General features: G+C 39.0%; 1 protein-coding gene across 1 annotated transcript in view; it reads left to right on the top strand.

Annotated features, from left to right (window-relative positions):
• Positions 1-17,500, top strand: part of PROX1 (prospero homeobox 1) — a 50,955-nt gene that overhangs the window by 22,645 nt on the left and 10,810 nt on the right. Inside the window, exon 4 of the mRNA XM_006273574.4 lies at positions 134-328. Coding sequence (XP_006273636.1) covers positions 134-328 — 195 coding nt within the window. The remainder of the gene's footprint in view (positions 1-133; positions 329-17,500) is intronic.

Raw genomic sequence — 17,500 nt, 5'->3', positions numbered from 1 at the left:
CCCCCTTTCTTAGGAGCTTAGAAACGTGAGTTTTAAAAATGGTAGAAGAAAAGGGAGAAAAGAATGCTTTCTTTGGGGGTGGGGAGAGGAATATGTCAATGCTCTTACCCTTCTCATTGTTTAAATTTAACAGTTCAACAGATGCATTACCTCTCAGCTCATCAAGTGGTTCAGCAATTTCCGTGAGTTTTACTACATTCAGATGGAGAAGTATGCAAGGCAAGCCATCAATGATGGGGTCACAAGTACTGAAGAGCTGTCTATAACCAGAGACTGTGAGCTATACAGGGCTCTGAACATGCACTACAATAAAGCAAATGATTTTGAGGTAGGCATGAATCTTTATTTACTTTTTTACATATAATTTAGATGATTGATTTTCTTATAAGTACTATATATTTTTTCTCATATCATGGTAAAGGGTACCATTCCACATCTAAAAATAAAGCCAGCAAGTCTCTTTGGTTCCATTAGTTCAGTCCATCAGTCTAGCCAGAACCTGCCAAAAGAGTAAGCTTTCGTTTCATTTCTGAAAAGCTTCTAAGCTTCAACTTCTTGAAGTTTCCTTTAGGGGGACTGTAGTGAAAGAAGTGATCATCACATCCTTTTTTAAAAGCCTCATAACAATGTGACCAAATTATGAAAAAGTCACTCTCTCTGTCATTTTCTCTGATTTAGAGAACTGAAATGCATTTGTGTTGTTAAACATCTGTATACAGTGATTGTTAGAAGTAAATGGTCTCTGTTTTCTGTTGTAATGGGTTTGTGGCTTTGATTAAGATTTTTGTTTACAGGCCAACTTGGTAGCTCAGCAGACTATTATTATCATTAACATGCTGACCCTCTGCAATACCACTGTAGTGTATTTCTCAGTGATGCTGACGGCGTTTTACATTGTTGAGGTAGTCAGATATAATGATGTGTTCGGAAGGGCTATAAGAAAGGGTATTCTGGGCATTCCTTTCCTTGGTGAAGTAGAATGGCAACACACTCTTTCTTTCTGTCTTTTCTTTTTTGCCTGGACCTTTTGCTTTGTGCAGTGCAACCCAACAACACAGTGGGCCCAATTTAATATTCAAAGAGGTGTTTCTTTGGATCCATAGTTGGCCAAAAATCTATCTTGGTCATTTTTCTTGCCATCTATTGCCATAATATAAGCACTAAGTTTTGCAAGTAATACAAAGAGGTCCCTAACCAAAGTCTTTCTTGAGCCTTTTCCCATCCATTGTGTGTGTGGGAGCGGGGGAGGGAAGTGGAAGGAAAGAGATTACACATGAAAGACTGGAGAAGAGAACGTACCTTGGAAGATTTAGCAAAGGTTATATATGAAACAGACATCTGGTTATTTTATTTGTATTCTAGTAGCATTTAGAAGCCGCCGCTATTCAATGTCATGCTCATAACAAAAACAGTATTTGCCCCTCAAAATGCACAATCAAATAACAAAAATCATAGGAAAGGAAAAGCACATGGGAGCAGTGAGATGAAGGGTCACTAAGTTTCTTCTGATAATATTTGTACAATTTCTCAAACTTTTATTATCATGCTGGAGAACACAGCAAGTTGTATTGTTTTACAATAGCTTAGTTTCAACTTTCTGAAATTCTCAAGTTTTGGCACAAAATTAATGTAAATGAGTTGCTTTAATGAACACAAACAACTTTTTTGAGAAATGTAGAGCAAGATAAAATATTTTCAGGTAGTTTTGAATATGTATATCATCAATGTAGCACCATCAATTTTTGATGCTGCAGACTTCTAGTGATTAAAATCTCTTGTTTTAAAGTCTAGATCTCAGGAAAGGGACTTCATAATTAAGCAGGAGATGGCTTGAGAGTCTTTTCATATGTTCCTTTCCCAAAACATAGAAGGAAAACCTGTTATGTATGTTTTGCAGCTTGTTTTTCACAAAATCTTTCTTCCTGGTGTATCTCCAACAGATTAAAAGATAGTAGTATATAGTCTACTAAGGATTTCCTACATCCTGATTTCTTGACTTAAGATCTTGTTTGTCACACTGAAGACCAAGCTATAAGCAGATAATTAAACTGTAAGGTACAGTTTTTAGTGTAGTCATATAACCTTACCTGATAAATGTCCACCCTCTCCTTATTAGCTGGAAAGCAAAAATGTCAAGTACTGTAATGTTGAAATCAGATCCAGAGGGATTTAGCAAACTGAGCATTTGCCATATTTAGCATCATCAAAGTTCCTTCCTCTCATACTTCAGTGCTGCTTTGCTGATCTTCCAATGTGATTAAGGTCTGATGTGCTGTTTCGCTTAAATCACCTATACTGCTTTACCTAAACCCTGCTCCTTTATCTGCCAGTGAGTGAAATTCATGCACATACTTCAATACCCTTAAATTGACTATTAGGAAGGAGTGATAAAGCTAAAATGTAAATTTGGTCCATTGCAGGCTGTGCCACAGATTTGCTCAGGAAACTCTGATACTACATATCTTTCATAGTGTGGTGGAACTGATACCTTTTAGCAAAGTCAAGTAAGATGCTTAACAAGCTCCTCGTCCTATCATTTAAGCTTTGCCATTGTAGCCTTGTGGCTCAGAGCCAGAGACAAATACACCTCTAGCAGAATATGACTTTTTGGTACATGATTTTGTTTCTGTATTTCTGTTTTGTCCTGTAAGGGCAGTTGAAACAGAATCTGCATTAAGTATAGCTGTGTGGAAAAATTCAGTCGTAGAGAAAAGTAATAAAATGATTTCTTCAGTAAAGGTGGGAAAATTCATATTTGTTTTACTTAGGACTGTTTTGTTGCTTTCTTCCGCTCTTTCCCCTACAAATGAAAAGCATTTTATCCTTGTTCTTTAAAACACAACGTCCCTGTCACAGGTTCTGTCCTAGAAGAACAGAAAGAGATAACAGCTTGCTGGGCAACTTGATATCTACCTTATAGATGGTATTTCCATAGCATTTGAGTAGTAGGTGTAATAAATAAAATACATATACAGTTATCTGTAGTAATTTTTCTAGCATATTTAAAAACAAAATCACATACCTCCCCATCATATTTAGTACCTCTAAGTTCACCAAAGCTCAGTGTTACAAGCACAGCGGGGCGTTCTCAGGCGAGGGAAGTTACAAAATCATTCATTAAAAAAAAAAAAAAGAAGTATGATTTGATTCAAAATAGGCCAAAGAAGTTAGCCACTCTGTGGCTCACACTCCTGTTTCTTTCATATTCACTCGTGTAATTTTTTAATTATCATTATTCCCATGAACGGGAGATATTATAGCCTCCCTAGGGCTCTGCATTCTCATTCCCTTTGGGAGCTATGAGACTCTTTCCCAAGTCTGAAATCTCAGTAGATTCACTCTTTGCTTTAGATATTCTGGTTGCTACTCTTCCACCTACTTATCTCTTCAACACTCCTGTGCTTTTTGAACAAACAAACAAGAAAGCAAGCTATTGCATTAAATGTTTTTGCCTGTTGTTTCACAGAAATTCACCCAGCTTCACAGGCTGAGCTATCCTGATTGACCACAGTGGTGAAGCATTTGCTAAGCTTTTATTATTTTCACAAAAGCACTATATGAAATCTGAAAGGAACACAATTTAAGAGGTTTACATTATGTTACATGGAAAAAAGTTGTGTAGGTGGGGAAAACCCTAATTAAGACCAGGATCATGGGGAAGTCTTAGCCATTGGTTACCATAAGACACTGCAAGTTAATCCCACTGAACTTAATGGGAGTGTGTAAAAAAATTGAAATAATATAACATAAATGTATGCATTACCTGAACAATTCAGAGAGAAGCCAGTAGCCAATTTTTTCAAAAGTGACTAGTGATTTTTGGGTGCTTCCATTTATGGGTGCCTACCTGGATGCACATTAAATGGGTTATGTCTTCAGAAAGTGCTGACTGTCCATACTGACAATAAAGTCTGTTTAAAATGTCTCCCACAGAAGACCTCAAAATTAAGACAACCTCATTTTGACTTTGAAAATGGTGGCAAGTAATATTCTCATTTTAGGAGTTTATATTCTTCACTAGCTGCTCAAGATGACTTTTCTTGAACTCACAACTGCTGTGCATCAAAAAATAAATAAAAACCCTAGTTCCTGATTTTTTTTTAAATTTTATTTATACTAAGACCACTTCACAGTTCTCTTGCAGTATATAGGGGCTGTATAGTAGGATTTACATCTGCTTTAAAGCCTCTTAACCCAACTAGCACAGCAGGAGTATAGAGTGCTCTGAAGATAAATCAGGTCCTTAATTCACAAACTTCTGGCTTGCACTTTTGCATGTTTCATCTATGCAAAATGCTCCCTAGGAACAGCCTGTACATTTCTAATGAGTTTAAAGAAGCAAGTGACAACAGACTTTACCTGTTGTTTTACCTCTTACTTCCATTCTCTTTTAAACCTCCTTTCAATTCCTTTACTCTTTCTAGCACAGCATGATTTTTTCAAAACATTCTTAAAGAAAAATTCAGAGGATTTATTTCTGCAGCAAAGCAATATAAAACTTATTATGCAATTTGAGAACAGCACACGAAGTCAGAAACACTTATTACCATCCATCCTTTTAAAGAAAAATTGGAGTGTGTACTGAGGAGGTTTTCTTCCTCGAGTTGCCTTAGAGATACTAACCTCCTGAAGTATTTCACTAATGCTCTTTGACTTTTTGTTAAAACCATCAAAAAAGAAAGAAAAAAACCAAGCCTCGAGATTCTTTTTAATACATTATTATACTTTTCTTATGAATTTCACAAGAGATTAAATTAACTCATAAATGAAGTTACAAAACTCATGGTACCTACACAATGCACAAGCACTGCATATAGTCTTTAGTTGCTGCTCATTAATCAGTATCTTGTTTAGTTGAATTGCAGACTACGGATTGAAGGTGGTAGAGAGAAAATCACAGGCAGAAAACCCACAACTACACTTCATTTTTATATTTATCTCCCTTGGATTCAAGGTGTTCATCACTATAACGAACTTGGCACATTGATTTATGATCTATTTTTTTAATGTCATTACATTTTTAGTTCCCTTTGCCTTTTTGTCATTGGGTTACATTTAAGCACAGCAAGATCAACTTTAAACCTCCTTACTCAACAGCTTTATTAGTTATAATGTACCGTGACCTTTCTCAACATTCTTAAAGAAAAAGATACAGTGTAATGTCACTTTACTTTGCTTATTGTTCTTTGTTGAGGTGAACAAAGCATTTTCTACAGTGGCTATAGCACATAATTATACAGCTTTCAATAGCGGTGTCTTGGCACATATCAAAGTTCAGAAGAGCCTTTAGAAAAAAAAAGATGTTTTGTGGCAGCCTAGGGAGGGTCTCATCTTTCCTTCAGAAAATAGTTCAAGGCTCTTCTGTCAAGCTTCCCTACTTAGAGCTTTTTCTCCTCCTGCTTCATAAAGTTTAAAGGGGATTCAGTGGAGTTCTATGATCTATTTCCTTTGAAAGATTGTTCCTTTGCACAGAGAAGTCCTTTGACTTCAAGAGTTCACAGATTCATGTCTTTAGGTATCATATGTCTGACCTTATCAGTTACTCTATTTAATGTAGGAGAAAAAGTCTCAACTCTTTGTGTTTGTCTGTTTTGCCTCTGTGAAATGATTTGGTGAAAAGACCATCCTTTTTAACACACCACTGAGAGGCCGTTTCTGACTGTAACCTACCCTGTGGCTCTTCTAAAAAAAATTGTCCTTGTGTTTTGTGTATGGATGATTTCACAGTGAGAATAGAATTATACAAGGACAGACACATAAAAAAAATCTTTTGCTCTTTTTTCCCTAAATGATCTATTGGCTATTTTGGTGGCTGCTACTCTGGTTCCCCAACAGGCACAACCATTTAACAAACACAGAGATAGCGGCTGGAGTGCTGGGCCAGCAGTAGGTTTTCCCTTGCTTCGACCTACCCCAAAGGCCTTCATAATTAATTGTCCTTCAGAGATGAGGAAAGTTCAGAGACAGTGTGTGTAGTGATGTCTATTGTCTGACATTCAGTTCTCCTTCCCTCAGCTCTTTTTCTTCATTCCACAAAGGGTTATCAATAGGAGCAGAGAGCAAGCTCTCTTCTAACAGCTGCTGGTGGTGGTTGTAGCTTTCTGTGGAACATATCTTTGTATTCAGCCATGTATGGATTAAATGGCTGAAAAAGTTCTAACAGTCTTTTCAGACTGGCATGTTTATTTCATCTAAATTGCACAGGGCTGCTTAGCTAATTTAAAACATAGTTTTAACTTGAATGAAAGATTTTTAAATTATTTTGAATTATGGCAAACTGGTGAAATTTTGGGAAGCAAATGAAAAATTTGCTCCTTCTGTCAGCTTTAATCAAGCCCCCCAAACAAGCATTGATTTCTGAGAGGAGAGAAGGGGACTGTGTATCAGTGTAAGGCTTTAGCAGAAACAAACACTGGGCCCATTTAAAACACTACCACAATGCTTATAACGTCGAAGTGCAAAGAAACTGGAGTTTACTAAACAGATTATTAATACTGTTGCACCTTCTGTGATTAATTTAGAATCCTCTGTGGCATAATTATTAAACTTCATATACAAGAGAGCAAAATTATATATACACGAGTCCTTGTTTTCCCTGATGATAAACTAAACAAAGATATGGTACACTTAGCAGATATGTAAAAATGATAGTTAAATTAAGGCTGTCTGTTAACAATCATGATGTTACTGTTCCAATTAATAGGGTGAAGCCAAAAGACACAAATACAATCATTCTTCTGCTGAACAATTTAGCTAGCAAATTAGGATGATATACATTTTTTTTAGCTTAAAAAAATACCCAAACCCCTGTACCAATGTTCTGCATAAAGACCTGACTATATAAATCAAAGGAATGACCTAATAAAAATATTCTGAAGCTCTATGAACTTCCTTCATGTTCAGGAGACCTGCTGAACAACCAAGATCAATTATTGTACTGATTAAGTTATTAGGCAAGTCGTTTTGCAACAGGTTTCCTGTATTTAAGAAGAAATTGCATATAAAGTCGGCACATCTCATATAGTAATGCAAAAAGGTCATAAAAAATTAAAGTTATTCTTATGAATCTTTCATTAGAAGCAATGAAAAGGGACACTGATAAAGCCAAGTGCTTTGTTCTTCTCAGCTACTCTTCTAGGGCCTGATCCTGCAATCAGCTATACACTTGAGGATCTTTACTCACAGGGGAAGCTGCATTGAATACTTGAGTATTCTACTGTCCCGAGTAATCGAGTGTGAGATTGGGCCCATGGGTTGCTTATCAGTGTTGCTTCCCTTTAACAAACAGATGTTCCATTTAAAAATTGACAAAAGTCCGGTTAAAAAAACTCACAAAGCCAGACAGCCGTACTAAGACAAACACCTACCTTACACAGAAAGAGCTGTTGTGAGGTGATTTAAGGCTAGTCCAAGCTTTTCAGCTTACTCCCCACTGCGAATAACATGTTAAGTACCAAGTTGCCCCAAGCCTCATTTTATTACAGATTGATAAAGAGTAGCCATGTCTTTTAACATGTAAAATATTTTGCTTTTTCCCCTCCCTAGTTCATAGAGAATAGTAAACCAAAAATATCCTTGTTGGAGCTTTTCATTTCACTTTGGGAGAATTCTTAGTTATAGCTGAAGGAGTTTTAACATTATTTACTGATACTTTTCCTTTTTGTCTTCAGTCCCTCCCACCCCCTTCCCAACACACACACACACATACAAAACAAAACTTGGCAAACTCTTCAGACTCCTAATGCCATTTCATTTTGCATTCAATAAGGGGTAGGGGGAATTGAAACATCAACTGGAGGTTGAGAAAAGCACCAATTTATAGCGTGTTTGTCTTGCACAATTCAAGATTTCTTTTGCTAGCTGCACACATTATACCCCACATCTCCATACTCTCTTGGGTGGTGGCAGTAGTGAGGAATGGCTATTTCTTCCCGTGTGTGTACTATAGGCCTCTAAAGACTCTTATTTATTCTCTCCCATGTCACCTTGTGTACAGTCTGGTCTGTGACACTGATGGTGATTATGTCATTATTTTGCTCTGGGGGCTTTGGCACATCTGCAGAGCTGATGCACATCTTCTTTGTTACGCTGGCATACGTCCCATATCGCAAATGCTTCATTAGCCTTACTGCCTGCCTCCTTGCCAGACAAGAATGCCCAAATCCAAGCTTCTTTTTGCTCTGTTCTTTTGTGTCTATGATGAGCCTTTATTCATCTTCCTGGTTCTTCCGTGCTTTCTGTTTTTCTATGTAAAACTGATTTCCAGATGTCCTTATTTCTCCCAAATCATCCTAGATACGCAGCAAAAAACAAGGTGAGGCTTAACCCTTTTTCATCAAATCTTGTCTCTCACAACCTTGCTTTTTCATTTATCCCTGCAAATAGAGAGCTACTTAAACTAGGCAGTCACAGTGACTAGGATATTCAAAAACTTGCATTTTGAAAAAAAGAAATCTATGGATTAATTGCTTTATAGGTCTAGATTTACTTTTCCCACTACTTTTTTGATACTGCATATTGCCTGATTTTATTCAGAACTTTCTGAAAGCAGGATTGAATTGTAAACGAAAAAAAAATCCTTTCAATCATTGTGTAACTGCATGAGGATTCTTGAATACATAGTGTGCTCCTACCACATTATAATATTAAAGCACTTGGAATGTTCTACATTTTGTGTTTACAGAAAGTGAGAAAAACATTTTATTTCCTAAAATGTATATGAAGTGTATATAAAACATTCTAGCAGAAGGGCTAGTGATATTTCTAATCCAGGGCAGTGCAGGGAGAGGGGGGTCAGAGGAGGAGGGTAGTTACTCAGTTATAAATACTTATTCAGGGAAGGAAGGGTAACTGAATATTATAAAACTGAAATTTGGAGCCAGATCCTTAGCTGATGCAAGTTGGCCCCCATGTCAGTGATTTTTTACTAGCTGAAGAGCTGAACATGCCTTGTATAAGCCCAGAGTGGTTTGATTGGGGGTTTTTTTTAATTACGATTTGTAAAATACTCTGGCAATCCTGAATTAAATATAAATTAAATATAGGCCTGGATTTGGAGTCTCTTACCTGTTGTTTGATGATGTGTTTTATAATCCCTCCCACAAAAAAAAAATAACATTCCTGGTGCAATATTTTAACTGAGATGCATGAAGTTATAACTTCATAAACTTCTTTGATTGTTAGAACTTATGTGACTGACATCACCCTCCCCATTCTGCCATGCAAGGCTTTGAATGATTTTCCCCAAGTGGATCATATTTCAAGGTGTCTTCCCCATCTTTTGAATGGCACAGTGGTATATTTGAAAGATAACAACTAATCCCATGCAGAAATTAACTGCCATAACGTTTCAAAATTATGAGAGTTTACAACATTGCTGTAAACTCTGTTAACAGAACTCTGACACTTTTGTTGTCTTCCCCTGTTCCGTTAACAAGTAGATAGATGCCACATACATAATTGGGGTGTAAAGTGATAGCATTGTAGGTTTATCTGTACTTCACTGTTGTGTGATCATAGGTTGAAATTATGAAGGGAATTTATTTCAAATATAAATGGGCACAATGATGTCTATTTATCAGGTCACCACAAGTCTCTAGGTCCAGTATTATTAGGCCAGGGGGAAACTGCTGGGTAAAACTGTTTGTAAAGCATGGGCGACCGGTGCCTCCTAATACTGGGGGGGCACCAGTGGCTGATCGCCACTGGCGGCAACCCAGAAGTGCTGCTGGCACTTCTCTCGGGATGCACGTGCACCCACGGGCACCCCCTATGCGTCACCAATGTTGTAAAGGACATCCATGAATATCCCAGGCAGTTGGCCACTATATGATATAATAGTCTTAAAACTATGTAGTCAAGAAGCCATATCACATTGATACAATAAACATTGTCACATTAAGCGGAAAGATTAAGAAAAGCAATACAAAGCTTACTTAGCAACTAGAGTCTTTAGCTGGAGTACCAGATCTGCTGAGATACTGACATGGACCCTGTAACTAGAGAGTACTTGAGGACCTGTCAAACATTTAATAATAGAAAGAACAATATATGTTTTTCTTCCCAGGCTATATGAGAAGAATTCTATCAATGGGTGTGAGAGAGGCAGAGGAACAGTGGAAAGAGCTTACTGAGGGAAAACAACATTAAAGAGATGATTCTTCAGTTCTGAAGCCCATGGTTATTCTTATCTGTTGTAGCAGTAAGTTTCATAACCTGGGCCTAACTCATTTAAAAAAGGTTCACTTCCTGAACTCCCCCTATGGGTTGACAGAGATGTCATGAGAAAGTATGGTCTCTCAGGTAGGTAGGAAGTGATATTCACTGATGGAGGTACATATCCAAGGTGTGATCTGGAAGTGTTTTCTGTATTTAATAAAAAGCCAGTATAGAGAGTAAAGGCCCAGGGTGGCATGCTCAAGGTGATATTTATTAGTAAGCAAACCTCTGCATTGCCTAGGGCTTTCAGAAGAATGATGGCATAAGCATATGAATAATTTTAAAGCAGTAGGCCTTAACTGTATTAAATTTAATATCAGATATCCCTTCCTTTTAATATCAAAAGGGCTTTCTGATAGTAATGCCTTTAACTACCAGGCATTAGTTGACAGGTGGGAGGTCAAATGGCTCTTGCTACTCAAATTTCCTGTTCAGCCCTTACCATATCCTTCTACTGTCTCCCACAAGGGGGAATGTAGAGATAGATGAGAGGGGCTCAGTCTTTCAAGACTTAAGCCCACCTGTCACTTCACAGTCCGACTGAGCTCAACCATCTCTCCTGACTCTGGTGCTAGGATTTATCTGGGAGGCTGGACTTTTGAAGCTTCTTATGTATACTAGATACCAGACACAAGTTGCAATGTTTTTACTCCCTCCTCTGTTATTTATTAATTTTCAAATATCCTCTTTTAGCTTTTGTGCTGGAAGGGAGCACACTGCCAGTTTTGCTTGCAGGGAGAAAATTACTTCCACAGGCCCTGGAAATGCAGCTTTTGTAATTACACCACCTCCAGGGCAGTGTGAGTAGGGCAGCTTGCACAGCTAAAATGGATGCTGTGTGTCTTAGAATGCTTAAACATGCAGGGAAAATAATAGTTAGATATGGGGGACTGTCTGGAATAAGTCAGCTTTTTCATCTCCTTCCCTTTCCCCAGTTGATTACTTGGTGGGATGGGGAGACAGATCTGCTTCACTGTCCCAGCCCAGACAGAGGGATGAATACAACATTCATTTTGGGAAGGAAAAGAGGAGTGTGGGGGAAGGAGGGCCTTCATGCAGACAGGACTCCAAAAAGTGGTCATTCTCCTGCCAGTCTAATTAAACACCATCTCCTCCAATTCCTTCCCATACGCTGAGATGGGCAGGGGCATTTCTACCAGTTGGAGCTTTTCCAGTCCTAGATTTTAATTCCTTGATAGACCAAATAAGAGAGATGACAGACATTTTCTCCTGGCCACTGGAAGCAATATCTATAATAAGGTTTTGTGTGTTGTATTCAGGTAGATATAAACCTTTTTTCACTGCTTGGTTATTTCACCTAATGGGTTAAAGTTCCATTCACAGGACCAAGTTTTGGTCCCTGCAAACAGGTGCACATATTGTACATGCTGCAAAAACACTTTCATGGTGTGCTCATATTCTAATGACCAGCTCTCATCATTCACAGTTCCCTTGTGCCTGGAAGTAATTTATGTAGAGGCTTGCTATTGGTGAAAGAGGTGCATGTTCAGCAGTAGCCATGCCATGCTTCCTGACCTTTCTGTCCCAACACTGAGATGTACTCTCTTACTCCTAGAATCAACAGCTCTGCAGTTCTTCTAAGGGAGCTGGAATTGGGTGGTCAGCCTTTGATTTGGACTTCTAGGGTGTGGTTACCTGTGTGCAGCATGGTATATAATGTAGCCTGCAGTTAAGAGGCAGGCATCTACTCCCATTTCATGTGTGTGTATTTATGCATGTATGTATGTGTATATGTGTATACACACACACACACACATATATACACATATACACACACACACACACACACACACATATATATATATGAAACCATTAAACTACAAAATATAGGAACTATATTAAACTGTAGGAATCCATTAGTGATTTTGCTATACAATAACTGCCATTGACAATGCAGTGAATCTGGAGATATTAGAGTTTTCCTTATAAATTCCTGCTCCTCATGCAGTTCTAATCCAGTAATAGGACAAAAAAAATCTCCTGAATAAAACTTGTCATCTGAAAATTAAATGATTTTTAAGAGGAAGCTGAATTTCAAGCCACATGATTTCATTGTGAACTAAAATCCCTTTTGTACAATTATAGTTCTGTTGTGATGATAATAACATTGATGGTATAAAACAATGGTGCAGTTGCATTTTAGTGGTAGGTAAAGTAAACCTATGTGTCATGAGTTTTCCATGTAGGATTGGTGTAAGGGGCTCACAATATTTGGGTCCCAGATCTCAGAAGAGTCCTAGTTAGAAAAAAAGGTGTAGAATTAATGCTCTGTCCATCCATCCACTAATCCAAGATGCATGAAATGTACCTATCACTTTAATATCTGTGCACTGTGCATACTGTATCCCTCTATGGAGCTTGTAAAGTACTTTGGAATCCTTCTATGTGAAAAAGCTTCATTTAAATGTAAGTGATTAAATCTAATGTAATGGGCAGTATCCATTTTCACTGCACCACCACTTTTGCTTCCCTGATGTTATCACCCCCTCTGTCAATTCCTTTCCCTAAGATAGAAAGGCTGTTCTTTCCCCTGCTTCTTAGCTATGATGGGAGAGAAAGGATTAATAGCACTGCAGCACAGGGTGAGTGCCCCAGCACCTTTACCAGAAGAGAGAGGCTTGATCTTTGCTTTGGTCAAACACCTTTTAATTATGTTTTGAAAAATATTTTAGCTGCATATACTAAGGGTTTGTTTGGCATTTTGCTTGTAGTTTGCAGGGGGGAGGGTGAAAGAACTATATTCAGCAGAAGTAAAAAAACCCAAAAAATAAAACCTCAAGTGTTTCCGTAATTTTTCTTTTCCAAACCCGTGCAACCTTGGCAGAAGCAGGGCTAGCACTCCTCACCTCTTGGTAACAGCAGCTGGTGCACTAATCACTAGCATTAGCACCACATTGCTAATTCTGCCCCTCCAGCTCAGCTGAAGTGCTAGAGCCCTTGTGATGCCAACGTGAGGATCACCATGGTGGGGTGGCTGACCACACTGAAATCACTGTGATGCTAGCTTTGAATTAATATTCCATGAGGTGAAGGATGAATTAGGTACTTCTGTGGAAAAGTCCTGGGTGGCCAGTGTTTTTTTTTTTACTACTAGCACTGACTATTAGGGAGCCCCTCAGCACTAGCATTATGGGAGCACTGTGGTTCCAGTCCATCCTTTTTCTTTTTGGACACTAATAAGTCAATGCATTTCCAAACTGTAGGGATGTACTGCAGGGATGTACAGTAACACTTATGTCGAAAGTGCTGCAGGAGCCAATTTGAGGGAGACAAAGAGACTGAACTCAGTGGTGTTGTATGATACCCTTTTCCTTCTCCCCTGAAGTTCCTGAGGTTTGCATGTGCATATCAGGGTGCAAAGCTGCACCCTGCTCTATGAAAAGGCGACGCCTGGGGAAAGTTGTATGTTCTGAAATATCCAGTAGTTTAAATATTTTTAATTTGTATTTTTTAAATAAAAGCATCCTTTCCAACTCTCTCCCTCTCCTCATAAGTGATAATGGAAGAGGCATTAGCCTTTCCATTGTCCATGCCAGCCTATTTTTTTTCTAAGAGATGTCCAGAATGTTCAGCCAATTGAGTGATCTAATTAGCTAAAATTGTTAATTTCCTTTACCTTATAAAGCACCTAACACAGAAACTGTTAAATAATGTTAAGTGTCGGACTTAAACTGAGAACATTGGGCCATATGCTGCCCTGGCTTTCGCGCCAAAAAGTATAGCAACTTACTCCAAAACCTGCCTCCAAATTCTGTGCATAAGCCAAAGCCTCCTGCTTGGTATGCTGCCACACCAACTCGCAGCACAAAGACGGTCCCACGCAGCAGTTCACCATGCTTCAGAAAAAAATTGGGTTGAGGGATGTTCGGACGAAATGTAGGAGGAGTCAGGGCAAAAGCTAAGCACTGCACATGCTGCCCTGGCAAACGAAGGGAACTGACTGCAAGGTTGTACTGCTGCAAGCAGCATTAATTTGCAAGTGACACAAATCTATACTTCACAGCTATGAATTATGCAAGAGTGACCAGCTCCTGTCCCTGAAACTGAAGGGGGCATACTCTGTCACTGTTCATTCAGAAAGGTGGGATCAGTCACCTCCATACCACCACTCAGCAGCTCCCACTAAAGGTTCCCTCTGCAAGTCCAGCTATGCACATGGACTGAGCTTGTGCTGAGGATACAATGAAGCTACAAATACTTCAGTAAGGCGAACCTGTTTTCATTCAGAAACTTCTGCAAAAGGCCAAGTATTCTGGTTCACAGTTATTAGTACTGGCCCATATACAGGGATACAAAAAAAACCCCACCCCTGCCTCAGAGAGCTTGCAGCTTTAGTATGGGGTGAAAGACAACAGGGAGGCAAACCAGGTGAGTGAAGAAAGGGCATTGTATAAGCAACACACTTATGTTTATCTGGTATAACAAATACAAGTATCAGCATCCCAGGGAGATCTGGAGGATGAACAGTCAAGCAGGCACCAGGCACCATTTCCAAATGGAGGTGCTTTTGCAGGTTTCATCTACAAACATAAGGGCTCTAAAGACTCTAGTAGTCTGTGGCTGCTCACTGCAAACTGAAGTGTGTAGTCTTGTCTGCTGTGTAGTGCTGGGGGGTGAGGCAGTGGGATGGGTAGCACTGTGTAAGAGTTTGCTTTCCATCCCCAAGTGGCATACCATTTCTCCAGGGATACACATTAAGAATGCCACTTACCCTACAACCTCTTTTGTTCAGGTTCCCTTCCTCTGCAAGAGGAAGCTTGAGGAGCCCGGTTGAATGGCCTGCATGGAGTCTTCTAAGTACTTTTCTTCCTCTCTGTGTTTTCATCCAAGGCAGGAAGGGAGTGTTGTGGCACTACATCACACCCTTTACTCACTGCTGCTGTCTATTTAAGTCAGATCCTCACCCTTACTTCACTGTAGAGACTTTTGTGTGTGCCTCATTTTTATTATGTTTCCTCAGAGGGGCAATTTCCACTGAATCATCTTCTGTTGCTACTACACCTATGCTTGTAGAGATTGATATGTGGACACTTAAAAAGCTGTTTAACTTGGAACTATGAATACTCAGAGTGCTCCCCTGGCATCAGCTTACTCTTCATCCTGGAGAGGTTCTCTACCATTTGCCATAATAGATACTGTTTACACCTTATCTTTAGGTTAAGAGGCTCCCTGTGGAGTCCCTCACCACTGCCATTATATAGATCATCCAGCTAAAAGAGTTATCCAGCCTTCCCAGCACTGCCTTCAACCTGTTTACCTCCCATTAACATGACCTTGTACTCTGCAACGTGAGCAGCCTTCACCAGCTGAAGACCTCTGATCCCAAGTCCACTAGAGATTTTGGCTTTTCTATTTGGCAAGACGACTTGTTGCCCATCAGGTCGACATGAATAAAGATTTTTTAAATCCATAAAGTCCTCCAATTGCAAAGAAAAAAAATGCTGTCTGGATAATTCAACCTCTCCTGGCAGACTGACATCTTAAGCTGTCAGTGCTGCACTTACTGTTTTCTGCTTGCAATGAGAATTTTTTTTTTTTAAATCACCAAGAATTTACTTTATATAAAATTTGAAAGTAAAATCAATCCTGACCCAATCTTATCATTTTTAAAGTATGTTTATCCAGCTTTGTAGTAGGAACAAGCAGACTGTTTGAAGGCCACATAGTTTTCAAACCTTGGTTGCAACACGTTACCCCATTTTGAAACCGTCTTTATCTAGCCGAGAAAACTAAAATCTGTTTGACAAAGTAGCTCTCCAGCCAGTTTATCTTGCAATATGGCGTTAGCTCACAGAGCCTATTGATTTCCTTAAATTAATGTTTACAGAATGCTACTGAATTTCACTCAACGGGACATTGTTCTTTTGATGCTTTGTAAAATATGATACAGTGTGTTTTTGCCATTTGTTCTTTTGCTAAGGCTGATGAAACGTTTATTTTTTTAAAGTGTAGCCTTGAACTGTAGCTGTTTCCTACAAGTGTGTTTACTCTTGGAACATTAGTAATACAACAACACACTATCAGGCTCCAGCACAACACTTTGGCCAGACCAGAGGCAAAATCTGTAGGTACAGTATGGCTAGTCTAATCATAGAAATGGAGCTGAAGTTTAACACAGATTAGCAATAGTATGAGAAAAGGTTTCAAGCATAGCCCAGCTGTCCCTGTCTGAAGAATCTTCAGATTTGTATGTGGTACAGCCAAGCAGTTGTCTGACACTGGTGCAATATTAGAACTGTTGTATTGGTCGTAGGACTTCTAAACACGGGAACGAGATCTGAAAGGTTAAGTCTCCGATCTTTTTCCTTTGAGGTAAAACACCTTAAGGCTTCCTCCAGTTTAGCTGAAAGGCTTCCTACCTTTAATATCTGCAGAAGGTTTTAAAAAATCGGATCCCAGAACCACATTAATCTACTCTGACTGTAGCTGAGCTTTCAGCAGTTTATCAAATGGAGATCCGTATTAACTGTCATTGAAATGTTAGTGAAACTTCAGTCATGAATGATCTCCTGTTGATTTTACTAACAGTTTCTTACACCTAACTAGAATTGCTGCTGTTAATCCAACTGGGGGTGTGCATATGTGCAACAGAGCCCGATTCTGCCAACCTCCTACAGGCTGAAAAGTGCTTTGTCCCATTAAAATCCATGTGAATAGCCAGGGAGTAAAGTATTACTTCCCCTGAATAAGAACAGTGGGAGGTGCTTCAGAAATTATGACTACATTCCTTCTCCCCCCATGTACAGGACAGGTATCTGCATATCCTCTTCAGCTGGTGTAAGTTATCAACTGAAGTAAAGGTGCTTAACCCAGGGAGGATCTCTCCCCTCCTTCTTCTTGGTCCTGATGGGGGAGGAGAAGAGTTGACTCCATGTTTATTACGGAGAGTGTCTGTGGTAAAGAAAAGAAGTAGTGTTATCATGTTGCCTGTACAAAAGCTGTACTAATCCTTGTTTAACAATGTGTTTGGGAGCAGGTAACTTTTCTTTCCAATATGGAAAGTCAGTGTACATGGGAGACAAGTCACACTACTACTCATGGAAGGGGAAAGGGAGAATTTAGTATCTTGCTTCTTGTCATTTTATCTAGTAATTGCTATGTGGTGTTACTAAAGCATCTAAACTTATCCATTTAAGTCCACCCTGTCTGCAGTACAAGTCCCCAGCTTGTGCCACTGCTGTCAGGAGATATGTCTCTCCTTGATCAATATTTACTTAACAAACAGCAGGGATAGGAGAGTTTGTTTAGAGGAATCATGTGC

This window comes from Alligator mississippiensis, chromosome 1 (assembly GCF_030867095.1).
Source record: "Alligator mississippiensis isolate rAllMis1 chromosome 1, rAllMis1, whole genome shotgun sequence".
NCBI classification, from domain to species: domain Eukaryota; kingdom Metazoa; phylum Chordata; order Crocodylia; family Alligatoridae; genus Alligator; species Alligator mississippiensis.
Note: the sequence above shows the minus strand (reverse complement) of the source record. Positions and strands in the feature narration are given on the sequence as shown.